Here is a 20894-nt window from a genome sequence, read left to right on the forward strand (position 1 = left end):
CCTATCTCTTCCATTTTCCTCACTCTCCCTCCTCTCCCCCATCTCCCCCTTCACCCTCCCTTTCCCTCATCATCCTCCCCTCATCATCCTCCCCTCATCATACTCCCCTCATCATCCTCCCCTCATCCCCCTCGACTCATCCCCGTCCTCCTTCACCCCCCCTTAAAATTTCCCATATAAAATCTCTATTCCCCTCCCCCCTCTACCCTCTACCTCTCCTCCACTCCCCTCCCCTTCCCTCCTTTTCCCTCCTTTTTCCTCCCTATCTCTAATCTCAAAATCCTAATCTCTCCACTCCACATCCTCTATATCACCCCTCCTTCCCCACCCCATTAACAAAAAATCTAGAATCCCTCTCCTCTCTAAGCTCTCCCCTCTCCCCTCTCCCCTACTAAATCTATCCCTCCAACCATCTCAAGTTAGTTTCAAGGTCGATGAATGACCTTAGAATATAGCTATTCATCCAAACTAAGATAATCCAGAATCTATTCCTCCAAGCAAGAAGCCTCTCTCTTACCCCCTGAATGATATCCATCCATATATCACTTGATCGAATCCACTAACTCACTAAAAGACTCACAGATCGCACTTACACTTACCTACACCTACACTCACACGCATCAAATCCAATTAATACACAATAATTTCTTAATTTTAATATTGTATGTCCATGTACCTATGTTTCGCTGGATCATTCCAGGAACCGTATTCCTATCCATTTACACCCATCCCAGCAACTCATTAACAAGCCAGAAGTTTTCCGAGATGAATTAATTTTCAATCTCCAATGTATGTACAATCCACCGTTTGCTTTTTAACCTATTTCCTCACACCTCCACTAAGCACATATATGCATCTTAATAACAAGTTCAAAGATTAGAAGACATCTCTTTTGAGCATCTCATCCAACATTGAACCAGGCGATCGCTTGTGCGTGTAAAATCTATGAATACAGTTTGAAATGAAAAAATGAAAAGGGTGTGCCGAAACAAGCCACACCAAGGATTGTCGTAGTCATATGACAAATTACCATTATTAACTTGGTAAGGGATGAATATGATACTTAATCCAAGTGCTATTTATGAATGAGCCCCAAATCTTTCAATTAAACTCTGGCTGTCTTCGGGAAGGGTATTATCCGAGATGATTCGCTGAAAACTCCAACGTTCACCTAAATTGCGGTGAAAACGTTCAAATCCTGTATGTTTCTGAAGGTGAAAATAGAAGGTTCGTAATATCGTCTGTGGCGAGAAAGGAAAGGATGCAATCAAGGTTGTTAATCGGGATCAGGGTTGACAGCTCGAAGTATTGGTCCTGTTTGATGAACGCGCCTTGAGTAATCGTGATCATCTCGAATAGTATTGATACTCTCTCGACTCTTATTATCTCCACGTTGATAGGGAGCAGCAAAAGGATCCAGTCTTGGATCCACAGGCATCAATTGACTCCTCCTGGATCCAGGTGTTTGTAATTCGGGTTCCCACGTTTCGATCACGCGTTTTCCATCGGTGCCGAGAACAAATCGTGAATTTTCGCTCATGGTTCTCGATGGTATTGGTCCACCCACACCGGCTACACCGGCTAGGCTTTCCCTCCGACTGTTAACGGCTGCATATTGTTCGGCCTTTTCTTGTCTCCTCTTCCGTACACAAAAGTATGCAACACCCGCGATAATTGCGATTAAAGCTACCAGACCAATCGTGAGACCCACAGCAGCTCCAGTGGTCAAACCTCCATCTCCTTTCGAAACCGACGAGTTGCTGCTTGAGTTTGGTGGTGCAGTTGGGGTAACAGTAACCGTTCGAACTTGACCGGTCACAGTTTCGAGGGATATGACTGGAGTGGGTGTCCACGTAGAACTTGTCGAGCCCGATGTAGACGAAGACGACTTCTGGGCGGCTACTGTAGTTGGTGGTATTGTGGAAGTACTGGATGCTTCCGTGGAGCTAGTTGATGAAAGTAGTTTTCTATTCGGAAAAGTTAGCTTGGCGACTTTACATGTTGTTCATTTTAGATGAGATAAAGATTTAAATAAATTTGAAATCAAAAAAAAGTCGCGTACGGGTTGAACGATAGTAGAAGAAGTGGCTTCAGCAGTTGAAGAAGAAGTGGTCACTGGTTCAGGACTCGACGTCGAAGTAGTTACCTAACATTGAAAAGAAGTCAAATGGGTTGCCAGTTAAGGCACACGGGAAAGCATCGAGATGGTGACTCAGGTTGGGAGAGGAAAGGAGAAGACAGGATTGTATCCAAGTACTAACCTTCTCAGATGAAGTCGAAGTCGACAATGTTGTAGCCGCTCCTTTTGTTCCCGATGGGGATAATGTCAAAGACATGTATCCATATAAACTATCTCCACCACACGTATCATCTGGATAACCTGGGCATGGGGTATTGCAATCGCTCGTCGAAGATGTCGTCCCAGGCACATAATTTGAACACCAACATTCTGATCCTTGTACCACCGCAAAAGCATATTCATCCAAGCAGAAATCGTGACAAAGACCATCGGATTGATAGATAGAGGAATCTACACGAAGGTCAAGATTAGTAATGGTCAGACTCCAATTGATTCATCAAGGTTGACTTACTGGCACTGCCAGAGCCTGTATTCAAGGTCGAGCAATACTCCATCGATATTCCCTGAACATGTTTGACCAAGGCGAAGAGGCAGATGGCGACGACCCCCAGCCGATAAGAATCTTGCAGCGAATAAAACATGATCAATAACTTTTTTGAGGAGTAAGTATCTCCGTGGTGACTTTATGGATTTTTTTCTCTCTCTCCAATGGTAAGGTTATCGATGATCATATATGTCTTAGCTGTTGCCGGAAAAAACAGTCAATGGAATGTCGGGGAAGGTGGAATGCGGGATTGCAAACGAACGGGATTAGAATATGAGATATCAATCAAGGTATCCCATTGAATGTAGTCGATCAATCAACCAGTTAATTAATCAAATCAATCCGTCACAGAGTGATGACAACGATAGCCATCTCACGCCGTTTGAAATTACTAAGAGATTGGTATAATCCTTCCCCTCTTCAGAAAGTGAAAGTAATAAGAGAACGAATGTAAAGTTGAGGGTTTTGGTGATGTAAGAAAAGTACCAAAGAGGACGAGAAGGGTTGGATGTAGGAGGAGGAGGAAGCAGAAGAAGACGAAAAAGGAAAATTGGGGAAGTAGTAGGAGATTAATTTAATGTGGAGTTTAAAGGTCGTAGGACAGATTGTAATTGGAGGAAGAGGGAGATGTGATGAGGGAGGAAGAGGAGGAGGAGAGATGTATGGAAATGGAAATGGAAAGAGAGGAAGAGGAAGAGGAAGAGGAAGAGGAAGAGGAAGAGGAAGGGAGAGAGAGAGGAGAGAGAGAAAGCGCGATGGATGGATGGATGGATAGATGGATAGATGGATAGATGGATAGGTGGATAGGTGGAAAGATAGCGTAGATAGGGAAAGGTAGTAAGAGAGAGAAAAGTAGGAAAATAGATTGATAATAGATCAAGAAAATTCCAAGCTTGATTGAATGTAAGGACCTAGTCAGAAAGGAAAGGAAAGGAAAGAGCCGTACCTAGATAGAGAAGATACCTAGTCTAGTACACCAACCAGTACCAGTTCACCAGTTCACCAGTTTGTCAAGTACGAAAGGTCTTTATTTAGTTCTCTTTGGTTCGTCGTGTCGGCCCAAATGGAAATGAAAAGCGGCAAGTAACATTTCGTGGTGGACCGATATCCCCTCTGTTAAGGTTAGTTTTGATTAATAAATGTGTCTCCTTCCAGATCTCTCATTGGTCCATGGCGCATTTGATTTGATTTCTTTTCTTTTTATCCCCTTTCGGGCCTAGTGTTTCATAAAATGGTCTCGTCCCGTGGAGAAGCTATGAGGATTAGGAGGATGGCTAGTATGGCTGGTATGGCTGGTATGGCTGGTATGGCTGGTATGGCTATTGTGTATGAGGCTGAATTAGCTTTACAATAGTTTCAATTAGAGTACTTTACCCGGCTACCTAGGACCTAGGCAGGTCAAAAGAGATGAATCGAGGGAAATGTCTTGAACCTCTTAAACTCAAAAACCGTCGTGGTGTCAGTGTCAGTCGAGAAGAGAAGGTATTGATGATTGTGCAGAGGGAAAGAAGAGGAAGAAGATATTGTACCTACTCGGTCAACAAATGCTTGTGGTCAAGAGGTGGAAGAAATTCTGATATTCTACTCTCCCTTCCTTTTCCTATCAAATCATCGAGGTACCTATCAACATATCTATCAAATGTATCTATTAAACATATCCATCAAATATATCCATCAATTATCTATCAAACCACACCCATCAAACCATATCTAGTATCTATCTTGCTCACCCAGCCACCACCCACCTCACAATCTATCATCTACCATCTACAATATCACATCATTCCTTCCCCTCCCGCATAACATGGCATGGTGGCACTCGTGTCGGACAAGTGGATGCGTGACCCGACCACTTTGACTGCCTCTGAACCGTTGGAAAGTTTCTTGGAAAAACGCCTTTGGTTGCTTGATTGATGACTAGTGAGTGATACCGCATGCGATGGAAAAAGTAACTTTTGGCTTTCTTGGACATTCAACATTGACATTAATGATTCTTATTTTGGTGTTTTATACCGTGTATGGTGTATGTGTACTATGTGAACTCCTCATCAATTCGAAACCAAATTACTATTGATTGTACGGGTTATATATAGGTACATGATAGTATGAATTGCTTTTTTCGAGATATCCTGTTTTTGGATACTCTTGGATACTTTTGGATACATTAGTAGAGCAAGTAAGCTCGAGGAGTCGAGGTAGACACTCTTTCTCGACCTAAGAATGACTTGCTTTCGCCATGTACTCCATACCAAGCTTAGTGGACATGTAAATCTACTACAGTCTACATACAGAGTACTAGATATGCATCTAATCAATGCATCCAAGTTCCAGCATCTAACCGTCTCCAACAGCATCTAACATCTACAGCTAACATCTAACATCTAACATCCAACAGCTAACAGCATCTAAATACAGAATGCATCTAAATACAGAATGCATCTAAATATGCATCTAAATACTAGGTATGCATCATAAAAGCAGCATTATATCTTTAACCCATAATCATCATCATCCCCCTCTTTCAAACTAAATACCCTCCCGTTCCCGTCTTGTCAATTCTCTTCCCACTATACGAGTAGCATGTAGAGAATATAGAAACTCTTAATCACGCCAACCATTCACAGTTCACAATTCCCAACCAGTTCCTCATGACTGTGCACATTTCCAGCATCCATCGAGTATATCCAGGTCCCAAGGTATCTCTGACCATTCGATCGTCCATTTGTAACGTCAATTCAGCAAAAGATGTGCGCGATGCATTTTCCGTTATCCAAGTTACCACAATCAAACTCAACCCTTCACCCCCCGGTACAGCTGAAATGGAAAACATCAAACGCCCGAAACGCCCGAAATATCGATATCGCTATCATTCTCTGTTTGATTTGATTTGATTTGATTTTTCTTTCCATCCATCTTGATTTCATAATTTGCCTTCCCGTACAAAGTACCTGCTCCTATGATCCACCAAAATCTTTCCTTTCCTTTCTTTTCCCATCAATCCTGCCGTGTCTTTCATTCTCCTTACCTCATTCGTCAATGGAGTGTAAATCACTGCTGTCAATAATCAACACTGCCGAGCACACCTAACTCCAAGTATCAAAGCATCTGGATAGTCAGGGACTAGCTGCAGAAATTCCACCATCCACTCCGATCCCATCCAAGCGAGCAGATTCATCATGACAAGAGGATAATTGCATCTCCAATGGTTCGGCATGGCCGCGTGGAAGTTTATCGTGTACTCTGTAGTTCGCTCTATGTGATGACTCCGGAGTCCGTACAGTATGTATATCATATATATCAACCACATCTTCTCTCCAATACATAATTCTCTAACACAAGACAAATCCCAGAACGGATCACGGAAATCACATCAACAAATCAACCAGAGAATAGATCTAAATTCGTCATCTCGACCAAATTACCATCTTTTTGCCTTCCCTGACTTCTTTCTCTTCTCAGTCTTCTCCCTTATCCACTTCTATTTGAAACCTTTTCGTCGTCATTGACATGCTTTAGTGCTGCAAGTGATGTCGATGATAATTTTCCCAGACCCACTCCCATCAACTCTCTTGTATCGTACTCCGTAAGTTGTTATGATTTTGTGATGCATGGATGCTTTGAATTTGATGATTTTTTAGAATTGGTCTTTTCGATTCTCAATGTGAGTTTATGAGTTTATACAACAAATTATCCAGAGAGATAAAGTATGTATCCAGAGAATATCCAGAGAATATCCAGAGTATAAAACACACCACACACCAAAAAATAAAGAATAAATACTCCGTAAATTGAACTTAATCATAAAAGTTATTCAATCTTTTACTTAAATATCTACTCTCCCTATCTAGATACAGTAGATACCCTATCATTACCTATTCCCCTTCCAGTACTACTCTCTATTCTCTATTCTCTATTCTCCTCCCAAACCCAACCCAATCCACTCTTCACCGTGCTCGATCGATATCACACCACCACCATCAGCACACACATACATACATACCTAGTATATCCACACCATTCGAAATATAACTTCCGAAATTCGCGTATCGGTATTAGTATCGGTATCGGTATCGGTGTCCCATACGATGATACGAAGAATTTGAATCCCTTCTTCTTTTCCATTTCCATTTTCTTCTTTTTCATTTTCTTCTTAGTAGAGTAATTATCTCTATCTAGTATTCATTCCTACATCCTATATTCTAAATCCTACATCCTACATCCTAATCCAAACCTAATAGATAAAATAGAGATAGAGATAGATATGTAACTTAAGTCGAGTACCCCACTTTCTGGCCACCCCCCTTTTGGGCCACTTTTTACACCAAAAATAGAAATTTTAACTTTCTTATTTATAGATAAAATTTATTGAAAATTTATATATATATATAATTTAGATCAATTTAAGTTATTCTGAAATTTTTAGATTTTTAGGATTTTTCTGTATTGAGATCTAGATATTGATTCGAGAAAGATACGAAAGACGTGATTCTCACTATTAATAGGCCTCTAAATGTCTATTTGTATTCAATTTAAAGAACTAGCTAATAGAAAAATAATAGGTTTTATATAAGCACTATTAAAAGAGCTAGTTTCTTTCATTTTCACTTAATACCTTTGATACAATAATCATTGTATTGAAGTCATTCCTTTGAAGTGAATACCCTTGTTTACATACTAGAGTTTCAAAATATCGATTTTTAATTTATAGGAATTATATACAAATTTAGAAATTTTATAAAATCTTTAATAACTTTCTAATAAAAATTACTAAAAATAAATTTATAAAATTTTGTTATAAATTTATAATATATTTAACTTAACAGATTCAGAAAAATAGAAAATTTCCTATAAATAAATGGTTATATGGATATATATATAGTAGTAAGCTATCAGGAAACAATCCCTGATACTGTGCCTTTTGGACAGATTGCGTGTGTGGCGTAGTGGTAAAGCTTACAACTCCTATTGTGTCCGCTTACGTAACAGAGTATCAGGGATTTTATCTTGTGGATATCGTTCTGGGATCTCTGATTTCGGGCTTTTAATTGGAACTGGGTGAACAACCAATTGAAAAGTGGATCGAATTAGGGACGAGGATGTATCTGCTTAATGATTGGATATTCTGAATTCATTAATAATGGATTATTAATGGTGAGGGTATTGGATAATAGAAGAGTGTTATTCTATTATTACAAATCATATGGTTGACTATAGTATAGTATAATAGCCCCTGTACTAGCCTTTTCGGGACGAAAAAGGTTAAAGAGGAGGGCTCTGTTATATGGATATATATATAGTAGTAAGCTATCAGGAAACAATCCCTGATACTGTGCCTTTTGGACAGATTGCGTGTGTGGCGTAGTGGTAAAGCTTACAACTCCTATTGTGTCCGCTTACGTAACAATAAATATTTAAAAAGTATTCTTAAAATAATAGAAATTATTTATATTATTCTAAACCTATTATATATTATATCTCTGTATCTGTCTTTTTTTTTTAATTTCTATATAGATTTAAGTTCAAAATTTTCAAAAATATACATAGTTTTCTTTAATAATTGTTGTTAAAAAGTTAGTAAAGATTTTATAAAATTGCTAAAATTTGTATGTGATTGTCCTATACTGTGAGCGAAACGTAGTGCGGGTTATGTGACCTCGTTTGTAGCTAAATTTTATAGGTCTTCTTTGTATAGGTTTAGAACAAGCAATCAGTTTCCGACCCCACCTTCTTATACATGTCATAAAATGCTATATAGAATCTTTCTTTTCCTTTTTTTTATCAGAGGCACTATGTTTTAATGACTTATCTATAATATTTACAAAGGATTACTCTATAACCCTACCACCTTCTACTCTTTTATAAAACAATTAAAAAATCGATATTTTAAAGCTTTAGATCTCAATACAAAAAAAATCCTAAAAATCTACAAATTTCAGAATAAGCTTAGATCGATCTAAATTATATATTCATAAATTTTTATCAAATTATATTATATATTGATAAAGATATTAATAGGCTAAAAAAGTGATTTTTGGTGTAAAAGAGTGGCCCAAAACAGGGGTGGTCAGAAAGTAGGGTACCCGACTTAGTATGTATATGCATGTATATGCATATATACTAGAATATCTTACTTACGGATGTTGTATATATGTACATATGTATATATATATATATATATTTACCAACCTCTTTTCTATCTCTTCTTTCACTCAATGGATACTCGGGATTTAGTCTTGAGTATCTAGTCTTGAGCATTCCCATCCAAAGTCAAAACCAACCCTCAAGAGTGGGATGGAATGGGAGTCCTCCAATAAAATAAATATCCTTCACGCCACCTTTTCCTTTTCCTTTTCCTTCTTCTTCCAACCTCTAACCCCGCAGATACCAAGATTCAGATTCGATTCGAATTCGAATTCATACGATGCACAATACCATCCATCTACTTCATCCACACAACAATTCATCCTGTCATTCATTTCATCCGGTGGACTAACTAACCAACTAACTAACTAACCAGTACATACCTAATCCCAGATTGACCGGATAAACAAATCAATCCCCACCATATCGGTAGAGTAATGTAACCCCAATATTGAATTGAATCCTGTACAGGGGTTAGAAGTGCCGGATGGAGTGTATGTTGCTATATGCTGTATGTACTTTGGGGAAGAGCACCAGTTCGGTTTCGTTTGTTCGTAGTTCGCTGCTTATACGGAGTATGCATTGCATGCATGCATGCGTGCATGTATGTGTATGTGTAAGTGGCGATGAAAAATGCTCTTCTCTTCTTCTTTTTTCCTTTCGTTCTTTTTTTCTTTTGGTGAGGGGATGGGTTTTTCATTTTTTTTATATTTTTTTTTTGAGGGGGGGGTTTGACTTGATCGTTTTCTTTTTTGTATGAAGTATGACTGTTTGTAGTTTTGTAGTTGTCGCCTTTTTTTTAAAAAAACAAAAAATAGAAAAAGGGGGGGTTGCGTGGTTACTGGTTGGTTGGATGGAATTGAATGAATGGGTTAACTCAATGTACTAGGTCCTTAGGGTTACAATAAGTATAAGTATAAGTATACTAATGCTCACAATGCTATTTTTGGTGCGTTCGTGTTCGTGTTGGTGTGGGTGTTGGTGGTGGTGTTCTGGATGCTTGGGGGTGTGTGGTGTGTATGAGATGGAGTTTTGAAACTGTCTGTAAGTATGGCATGTATTTACAATGGAGGTTTTGGGGTTGGATGGATTGGTGAGTGAGGAAGTGCCTGACTGACCTCGTATATCTTTTCAATTATTCAATAATATCAATCGAATCGGATCTGATTGATTAATAAATTGATTGATTATCTATCCATCAGCTCTCTCTCTCCGAGGTTCTTTAAACTACTACGTAGTATGTAGATGAAATGTAATATGAATTGAATACGAGGATTTCAATTCAAGAGTAGTTATATATTATATATCACATATTATATATTATAGTACATTACTCGCATATTGTATATTTTCAAGATAAAATTATAATAAGAATCAAAGATAATATAGATTATATATTTATAGCTATATCTATTCGAAAAGATAAGATCGTATATAGGTATTTATATTTATTATCTTTTAATAATAAGCGCTTAGACTTCAATACAGGCCACTTCAAGCGAAACTAGTATAGGGCTACTTGGCATGATAGTTAAAGAATACGATTCCGATCAATGGCTAGAGACTCTCAATCAATATAAATCCAGATTGAATTAATCCAATACAACCTATTCGAAACTCTTCTTATAGAAAATTGGTTCCAAAATCAAGTTATCGAAAGGCACCAAGCGAAATACTGTTAGCACCTTCTTTCAATTCAAAATTAGCCATGATTATATCAAGTCCTACCTATATCGATTTAAGCTTTCTAATAATAAATATATCTACAACAATATCGAAACTGCTGCCCACCTTTTGATTGGATACCCGATATACAGAAAAGAAAGGAAAGAAATCTTCAAAAACCTACCAATATCTCAAAACCAATCTACAATTCCTATTACATACGAAAATAGGCATCGAACTAACAATCAACTTCATCAATACTACTAAAATTGCTACAAGGACCTGGTATCTAGCTAGAGCCGAAATTCAAAACGAAACAGTTAAAGAAATAGATTCAATAAGCAAAGAAGAAAGAGCAATTAGAGAAATAAAAAAAAAATACAAAAGAGAAAAGAGAAGAAAGAGGAAAGAGATGAAAAAGAAGAAAGAGAAGAGTAAAACCCTCTTCAAAACCTATTATATAAACTACATACAATAATAAGCAATATACCCCAGTATTTGTTTTTACTTCCCCCAATATTCCATCCCCATTGTATATTTCAAAAGTTACTCGCTAGTGCCCTTATAGCCTAGCCATCTTATATAGTCATGGACTAAAGCGGGACATTAAATTAAATCAATTAATCAATCAATCAATCAATCAATAAGCGCTTAGATCAATCTGTTATTCAAAAAACGAGCTCATAACAATCATATCTACGGATATCCCGAAATCATATTATACAATACATATTAGCATGATTGCTATAGCGCTTTGAGCTGTTTGGCTCGAGAATACTATTATAATAAAATTAGAAAGGGCTAACAAGCCAACTATCATCTACAAGAATAATAAGCTCCCCGATCGATCTTGATAATCGCTTCTCAACCACTGCTCCGAAGAGAATACAGATTAGTAACAAAAACGCTGATCCTTTTTCAAGCTTACTTGAAAACGACCAAAACATTATTGAAACAATTGTAAAGATAGTTATTCAGAAGAAAATCGATACACAATAGAAGCACACTACAGATAAAGTTCTAATACTCACCAGCTTCAAAACAATTCTTGTACAATTCACAACGCAATTTATGGAACAGGATCTAAGCTAACTAGCAGAAGAACTGATATATAGAGTATTAATAGTCATCACAAATAATACAAAAAAAAACCTTCAACTCAAAGCTAGCAACAAAAAGTATAAAGCCAATTATATAAACGTATATAAGGATACTTCAAACCTTCAAAACTGTAATCGCTATTCTTTTCAGTTTAATAATGAAAGTAGAAACTGTAAACAAACCTAAACAGGTAATCAGTAAAACACCGAGATTAGAATATACAAATGAAAAACTCTTCCTTCGACTCGACAAACAAACCAAAATAAAGTTGTTCTTATGGGGAATCAGATAGGTACTAGTAAAGGCAATTCTAGAGATTGCTACTTTAGGGGCTAGAGTTATTGTAGCAGTAATATTTACTCGAACTAGATAGACAATTATAGCTTTCCCAGAAGCCTATATAATCCTTCTTGTGAACAAGTAATAGGCTATAGCAACTACTAAAACTACAGATCTCACAATCAATAAGCCATGGTATACATATATAACACCAGGGGTTCCGATAATCATTACCAATTTTCTGGAAATGTTTATAGAGATTAGGGAAAAACAAATAAGAAAAGAAATCTGATATCAGATAGGATTATATTTAGTATAGATAGCAAGATTCAAACTTGAAGTAAATAAGTAGAATCGGATTATCTAAATATTATCTTTTTAGGAGCAACTACCTTATTATAATTTATTTAACAAGATCCAAATATTTCTAGCAAATAGAAAATAAGCTTTAGAAAAACACAACCTAGGATATCAGCAATATTGTGAAAGCTGGAAATGCAAAAGAAAAGTGGTATACAGAAAGTGTATATATCTATTATCTACTTATAAATCAATCGGGGATTGTAATCACTCAATATAATATACAGAATACTGTAAGCCCTTTTTAGTGGATTATAATAACTACTCTATTAAGCTTTAGCAAGTAAATGATAAAACAGTATATCTAAATCGAAAGCAGATTTAGATTATTCGACAAGCAAGGGAGATCAGTACTATTATTATCTTAGTATTAGTAATAACAATTCAAATACTAGTGATAATGTAAAGAAGGAAAAGGAAATCTAAAATAAATATAGTTTCTCGATATAAAGATAATAGTAATTTGGAAAGCGATATTGAAAAAGAGCAAGCAAATGATATCTCGGGGACTTAACAGATAAAGAGCGGGATATACAAGACCAACATATTATTTGTAGTAGAGCAATAAAGATCAATAAGAATCTCAATCTTGAAGCTCTGAATAATCAGATTATGATTAGGGGATATAATACAAACAATGAAAGATCTATATAAATAGATCAAAGCTACTATCTATTGCCTGGATAAATATACGGAAAGCCTTATACCGTATACAGCAGTATTGCAGTGAGCGTTGAGGAAAAGATTAATATAATATATATATAAAAAGCTTTAGGTATCCAATACATATATTCAAATACATAATAAATACTAATACTTATTCCCAGTAATTTTCTAGAGAGGAAACGGGATGTGCAAGAAAGGTCAGGGATCCTATGAGTAATGATATATATTAAAACTGAAACTAGATTACAACTACTATAATTAGTAGGGAAAGGAGTATAGAGATTATATGTGGCTTTCTATAAACGGAATTAAACTACTAAACCTATACAAAAAACCGAATACCTTAGGAGTCCTGGAGATGATCTTTGATCTAATACTAACTGGGGATACGATTATTGGGGGAGACTTCAATGCTTACCATACACTATTCGAGCTAGATGTGAATATAGTGTATGATAGTAATCGGCTTGTGGAATTGGTTCAGTAATAGAGGCCTCAAGTTTACAAATATCCTGGGGCAAGCGATATATAGAGTAGGATATATAATCAATCTAATCTTTTCTAATATTCCAAAAATATATACAAAAATCAGACTAATATATATTGCAAATCCAATTACAATACCCTCCTCATTATTATATAAAGAGCAAGCTTAGCATCGAGATTCCAATACGTGTATCGCATCAGAAAGGAAGACCTACCTCTGTTTCAAAGAATGATATCAATTAATATAACAGAAATCAAATAGGAGGTACAAACAACAATTACAAGTATAGCCCTAAATCACGCTGTTGAAAATATATAGAAGATACTACAAATAGGCAATCAGAATAATAAGAAAACCAAATCAGAAAACAGGAAAATCGGTTTTTTGGTAAATACTCGATTGTATGATTGCTTGAGATATATACCTCTAGAGCTGTATAATTAATAGCGATTACTCTATAGAATATAGAGTATTCCTATTATATATTGTGACGGAAACGGTGTTGTAGACCACGTGGGATCAGATCATGTGATGATCAGGTATTCATTATATAGAATACTCCCGGAGCGGAACAACGATAACCGGATCGGCCGCAGGACCGATCACCGCTCCCGTGATCGTACCCGAAGATCACCCAGTATATAATCCGATCTCTTCTCTACGAGAAGAGATCAGTTCTAACTGTAGATGAGGAGATATACACATTCTTATACTTATACCATTATTGTCCAATCATTCCCCTCCATCGTGATATGCTATTGTCCTGTACGATAGTTATGAGCCCGGTTCGCGTTTAAATACAGCTATCTTGCCATAGACCACTCTTGTGATCAAGAGTGGGCATATCACGATCCATATCTGAAAATCCAATTTTCACTGTCCAAATACCCGGATCAATCATGTCAACGCAACATACACATCCGTCGGTATATCTTACCACCCAATCGGATTGGGCCAGCCTGGTACGATGCTCTTAGGGTTAAATGTCAGCTAGAAGATATTTGGGATAAGATTGATCCTGAACTTCTATCAAAGACAAAATCCTTTTAGCCTCTCTCTCCTTAGAATCATCATTCGAAGTGATCGATTGGCTGACCGCAGCTCCACCTGTTCCTCCAACTCTCGAGAGCACTCGACAGGAACAGGACAGGGCCAAGCGGCACGCCTATGAGGCAGAGCGCGTTGAATACCATGCCAAGGTACCCTGAACGGAAAAAGCGAAGATGGGGATACAGAAATGAAGGGAACAACTGATCACCCAGTTGCTCCTCCTCCACCATCTGAGCCTTCACCTACATCCGTCGTCGATGTAATTCCCTTGTTTACTGCTCTTGATAGGTCATATCGTAATGAGAAAATGACATATGATGACAAGCACAAAATCCTATCGACAAGTCTATGAATGGATCCAATCAACCGTTGATCCAGCTCATCTCATGGAACTGTCCTTCTCAAACAAGGGATCAAGGCTCAGCCACTTCATAAGGTGGTCCTCTCGCTCCGTAACAAACTGGCACCATCCCACCAAGTCATTGAAATGATCGTTCAGGTCCCCGAATACCGTGCGCTGATTGCTCAGGCCATCCAGTGGACGAACTGATCCGGTCAAATGGTTTCGGGATTGGGGCATGCCTACTCAAAGGCATCCGCATACAGACTTCCAGACACTCATGGACCATTAGCCACCCGCACTTTTCCTCAACGCTGTTGGGGATCAGGATGGCACCTTCGTGGGCTCAACGCAAAAATCGATGAGATCGATGAAAAGATTCACTTAGGCCAAGAATGTCAGACGCTTCAACAGGTAGCTACGATATTCGGGGGTATTGTGAGCCGCGATGCTGCATTACCTAAGGCAAAAGGAATCTATGCTATCGAGCAGCCCAAACCACCTGTTTCCGTCCAAAGGAATTTCACAAGATCAATCCAAGGGTTCCCACTCTGACAAGAACATTGGGAAAGCAAAATGTCCTTGCATGTTCTAAGAAATATAGACAAAGGCGCAACTTTCACAAATGGGATCCTGAGGATTGTAGCAAGGTGGAAATTCTTTGACCGGGAAATGTGTTGATCACCCAAGTACAACTCTCTCCGCAGATCAGATCAAGGAGATCAGGCAAAGGATCATGAACGAGTGGAAGCACCTTCACAGCACTTTCAGGAGCAGGGATGGATGAAAGGATCATCTATGATACCACTCCACCTATTGCCAGAATGCCAGACAAATTCATAGGTGTTACCATGCGGAAGGTGTTCGCAACCAACTCGACTTCAAGACCAGAGTTTGAATTCTATGACTTACCCTCCTTGATAGCTGTGGAGCATTGCATGTTGTCAACGATATATCATCTTTTGGATAACCAATCATACTATCAATCCGCCGAGGATGATCAGGTTGGACTCAGGACTAGCATCCTACCAAGTTGTCGGAAGAGGCCAGAGAAGATGAGAGGCATCTTATGGTAAGGATCTGATCCTCACAGACGTCGCCCTGATTCCTGGTTTCCACGTCAATATTGTTTCCGAGGCAACGATTGTTTAAACTAGGTTTATGGTTTAGTGGTTTCGATGCCTACTCGTACGCTTTGGGGACATGATGGAGAGTGAGGTATGTGCACAGTGTATTAGACACAGCAACCTCGTATTCTTAGAAATGAAGCCTTGTTCCTCTTATTCTCCTATTCCATCTCAATCAAATTGTAATCTCATGTGTCCTACTGCTTCTCGTAAGATCAACAAATCCTTTAGACGATCAAGGAAACCCCAATCCCAAGGAAGATCAAGCAGAATTAGGGGCACGAGAGAGCGGGACATCTTTGGAAAGGAAGCGCTTTGAACAGCCTGTATTTGCTGCGAGAGGAGTAAGGATCAAGGCCATCTGAGACAAGAATGCTCTGATTGTGACGACACCGCAAAACAGGTGATCTCCAGAGCACCTAGTGATCGTCAACCACCCAGACCTTTCTATAAGATACAATGGGACTTGTTTGACTTCCCTCGTGCAACTCAAACGGAGCACATGGCTGTTGGTTATTAAAGAAATGTATAGCGGAAAGCTGTTTAGGCTACTTCTTGGTAAGAAGGACCCATGATGAGGTGTTCCTGATCATCCAGAGTTACTTTGCCTGGGTTCACAGGAAGTACGGACTTTCGATTGTGGTGATCAAGCAGGACAACGAACACCTCTGTCATCGGAATCATGGGTTACACAGCGTTTGAAAAATGGATTGAGACTGAGGGAATCGAGCTTGAGCTCTCCCCTAGCCATACTCACGAGACTAATGGAGGAGCTGAGCGAGCGGGGCAAGAGTTGGTAACCAAGCAAATCAAATGCGGTTATCCGCAGGGTTGCCAACCAAGCTCTGGGCAGAGGCTATAATGGCCGCTACCTACCTCTATAACATTAGTCCCTGAAGGCGAGATCATTCAAGTCACCGAATCAAGTGTTAGATGAGTGGTTCCGATCGTACCTGAAAGAAGGTTGATCCGTCGCTCACTACCAAGATTACTGATGATCTTCGGCCTGACTGGAGTTCAACTTACAGATATGGATGCCGAGCGTACCCCTTGGATAAGGAACGCGAGGCTGGAGCACTAATAAAATGGTATAAGACGAATCCTCGAGCACACGTTGGGTATTTAGTTGGGTATATCCCTGGCACACGGATCTACCCGCATCTGGATACCAACGCTCGAATCGGGTTATTGTCTCTCGGAATGTCGTTTTTGATGAAACGTTTACCTATAAACAGGATTACTTTAGCCAACAGGTTAACGCCATGCCCGCGAATCAGCTGAGGCGGTCAGCTAGACTGTTGGGATATTACTAATCATGTAGATATGGATGGAACCCTCATCGAAAACGATTATAAACGACACAGACACCTTTACCGTATTGGCAGGCCAGCTATCGTCCCTAGACTCATTCACCGCGCGCACTTCAGATGATCAATCATCTTCTTCACACTCTGAGAACTCTGAGAAGGTGATCATCTGGGGGGTGGAAAGCAGAGAGTGGGCGAGACACTGAGCGAAGGGAAGTCATCCGACTGTCCCCCGGACCACCAGACAGCTCTCCGGCGCCAGGAGATGGTGGGGACCCATGGCCACATATTGCTCCGACGCCAGGAGATGTGGATGGAAGACCGGCTTTTGCTACTCCTACGGATTACAACGCCCAAGTGCGGATAGGACATAGCGAGCCCGTGAATTTAGCTGCTCAGGAACAGGAGGTAACGGTACCTGATCCTGGGAGTTTCGTCGAAGAAGGTGATGATAGTTTGGAGGCAATGGACGCAGAGGGACACAGGGGTTCCGACCGTAGTACTCAGAGCGGAGTATGAAAGTGACCCTGGCTCTCCATTGGCTGATCATTCACCCCACACCCGACACCGTGCAGGGCCTTCTCGAAAGGCAGTAGACTGGAATCCAAACCCGGAATACACTATAGAGGAGCTTGAGTCGCCAGAAGCGATCATCTAGTCAGAAAGCAATCGAGCAGTCAAAAGAAGTTTCAATCTTTCAGGACGATCATCTCCGAAAGAGAGCTCGCAACATGATGATAGAGATTCCTAAGTTAACCTGGACCCATCTCAATATCAGTCATTCACAGATGATCAGCTAGACCAAGCACGATTGAGTCCTCCTCGGAAGAGACGCAGGCGGAATGGTATATTCTATACCAACATTTCTGAGTTCGCCCGCTCAAGGATCAATCCTGGAAATCATAGTCGGATGCACAACTCCCTATATGATTTCCATTCTACCTTTTGGCCTAATCTCGAGGAGATCAAGGACCAAGAGAAGAACACTTCTTCATAACAATGCATAATGTGATCGCCGCAGCGGTTGCACGAAGAACGTTCAGCCATCCGATCCAATGATTCCAAACTCAGAAGATAATCCACGTATTCACCTCTCTCAAGCGCCCAAATGCCCAAGTCGATATCAACAGCTTGACAAGCACATCCTAGGACCCGTGGGTTCAAGGCTGATTGTCAAAAGGAGATCGATAACCTGCGTTCAAGGGAAACGTGGCGTGAAATAGACTCTGGATCAGAGTCTACCAAACCTATTCCACTGGTTTGGGTATTCAACTACAAAAGTGATGATCAGGGCTTTATCACTCGATGCCGATCACGTCTTTAGTAAGGGGAGATCTACAGGAGAAAACTACAATCGAGAGCACATATGCAGCGACACTTGCGAGTCAATCGTTTCGTATCGTAATGTCTCTAGTTGCGAAGTATGATCTTGAGACCAAGCAATACGATGTAGTTAACGCTTTTGTGAACGCACGGCGCGATCCAACTGGCAATCCTGTAGTATGCTTACTACCTGATGGATTCAAGAACCAGGAAAGGATGTGATCATTGATAGAGCTTTGTATGGGCTCCGTGATCACCATCCATCTGGTTTAAGGATTTCACATCAACCCTGAGATCAATTGGAATGATCGGATGCACAGAAGAACCGTGCATTTATTTCAACAAGGAGCACACCGTGCTAATTCTCTTCTTCGTCGATGACTTCCAGGTCATATATCATAAGAACAACGAACCTAGTGCTGCGAAGATCACTGATCAGATCAAGTCAGCTTACGAGCTCAAGGATCTAGGTGATACTAAGTGGTTTCTGGGGATCAGAGTTCTGAGAGACAGATCTGCAAAAGAAACTTTGGCTAGCACACGACACCTATATTGAGAAGATCGCTAAGAAATTTAAGCTCAATAGAGGTTAGTGCATGTACACCGCTGCCAATCATCGAATTTGTCAAGTTTGATGGAACAGCTGTCATATCAGTAATCAAGGAATACCAAGAAAAGGTAGGATCAGTACTGTACACAGCAATCACAATCCGCCTTGATATTGCATTTGCAGCCTCTCAGCTAAGTCATTTCCTTACCAATCCATCTCCTGATCATATGAAAGCTGTTGATCATTGTATCATGTATTTATGGAACACTCGCTTTTTATCCATAGAATACAGTTCCCAGCCAATCCCTCAACTCTAGTATTCTCAGACGCATCGTTCGCAGACGACAAGGAAACCAGAAGATCATCTCAAGGGTATGTCATGTCACTCTTCGGGGGACCAGTTTCTTGGAAGCATCACGTCAATCTACTGTGACCACTTCTACAACCGAAGCAGAATTGTTAGGTGTGGAACGAACAGCAAAAGAAACAATGGCCACTCTACGTCTTTTGAAAGAGATCGATCTTATGGTTCAAGAACCAGTAAACCATTTTCTGTGATAACGCACAATCAATACGCCTAGTAGTCGGGGAAAACGAACGGATCACTACTAAACTCAGGCATGTTGATATACAGAATATGTGGTTACGTCAAGAATACGCCAAAAGAAGTTTCAATGTCACCTACTTACCCACTGCCGATATGACAGCAGACGGATTAACCAAGAATCTGTCTCGACAGAAGTTCGAGCGCTTTCGATCAATGCTCAATCTACAGGATATCAGTGCGCGGATCAAAGAGTTAAATTAAGAGGCCAGCTAAAAATACATTCATCTCTTCCTCTTGGCCGGAGATTGAACTCTTCCAGTTGACCCGGCACGCTTCCTGGCCTTTTCCTTTTCCAAGAGCAGATCGAGTTCGCGCTGCTTGTCCTCGGCAAGCCTCTTCGCTTCACGAGCCTCGTTCTCAAGACGTCGAACGAGGGCTAGCGACTTATCTTTGTCCACAGAAGTCTTCGGAACCGAATCCTTAGGAACATGCTTCTTGGTGGAAGAGTCCTTTCTCGTGAGATCGATCGTGGTGGCTTTACGATTAGCAGACTTGCGAGCCTCAGACTCTGCTAGGAGCTCTCGAAGGGTTTCCGCGGAGCTTTTCCAGTCTCTAGCTTGGCTATCAACACCATGATCGATCGGGGGTGGAAGTAAGTACATACCTTTTTATCCTGTGCCTTGTAAGCATCGGCACAAAGTTTTCCCACAGAGACTATGGCATCCGAAGCGACCTCACACACGTGTGTTTTGCAACTCCAGCAACGAGTGCTCTTGGTGCGGCCGAGATCCTTGTGGCAATCACCTGAGGTCTTCGTTTGCCCAGAGACCAAGGACTTTATGCAGCCAAGACACGGACGATCGTTCACTGGCCCTTTGGTGAACTCGTCAGGTTGTGAGGACCGAGCTTTGGCAGACGCCCTTGGCGGATCACTTTCAGTCCTCATGTACTGAAGATCTGCAAGAGGCAAGTCGTCATCGGGATCACTATCGGAAGTACGGAGATCGTAGAACCCATGCTCATCGGGACTGTTGTGCGAGGGAGAGGGAGCGCGAAAGTAGCTGTCCGGATCGCGAGAAGGACGGTGCTTAGCAGGCGCGGCGGTGATCAACCCAGATCGGCCATCGAGAGGATTGGGGATTCCGAAGTCATCCGGATCCTCACACTTGATCTTGACCAGTTGGCAACCTTCCCTTGATCCTGCGGGAATCGCAATAGCCTCTTGAGAACCAGGAACAATCACTCCTTCCAAGTTATAGAAGGAACACAATTCAGGATTGTCACGACAAACTCCCGGGCAGTACCACACAAGGCATGCTTTCGAGCG

General features: G+C 40.2%; 3 protein-coding genes across 3 annotated transcripts; 1 reads left to right on the forward strand and 2 right to left on the reverse strand.

The window, feature by feature from the left end:
* Positions 1-1276: 1276 nt before the first annotated feature.
* Positions 1277-2721, reverse strand: EAF02_004312 (uncharacterized protein; the record flags this gene model as incomplete). The annotated part of the gene is made up of 4 exons (XM_038900360.1): positions 1277-1984; positions 2063-2146; positions 2262-2530; positions 2592-2721. 4 exons carry the CDS (start codon positions 2719-2721, stop codon positions 1277-1279), a joined length of 1191 nt encoding a protein of 396 aa, XP_038760067.1.
* Positions 2722-4844: 2123 nt separating this feature from the next.
* Positions 4845-5515, forward strand: EAF02_004313 (uncharacterized protein; the record flags this gene model as incomplete). The annotated part of the gene is made up of 2 exons (XM_038900361.1): positions 4845-4889; positions 5249-5515. 2 exons carry the CDS (start codon positions 4845-4847, stop codon positions 5513-5515), a joined length of 312 nt encoding a protein of 103 aa, XP_038760068.1.
* Positions 5516-5737: 222 nt separating this feature from the next.
* Positions 5738-5947, reverse strand: EAF02_004314 (uncharacterized protein; the record flags this gene model as incomplete). The annotated part of the gene is made up of 1 exon (XM_038900362.1): positions 5738-5947. The coding sequence occupies one exon, from the start codon at positions 5945-5947 to the stop codon at positions 5738-5740; it is 210 nt and encodes a 69-aa protein (XP_038760069.1).
* Between the last annotated feature and the right edge of the window lie 14947 nt (positions 5948-20894).

Source organism: Botrytis sinoallii, assembly GCF_014898435.1.
Source record: "Botrytis sinoallii strain Bc 23 chromosome Unknown BSIN_006, whole genome shotgun sequence".
NCBI classification, from domain to species: Eukaryota; Fungi; Ascomycota; class Leotiomycetes; order Helotiales; family Sclerotiniaceae; genus Botrytis; species Botrytis sinoallii.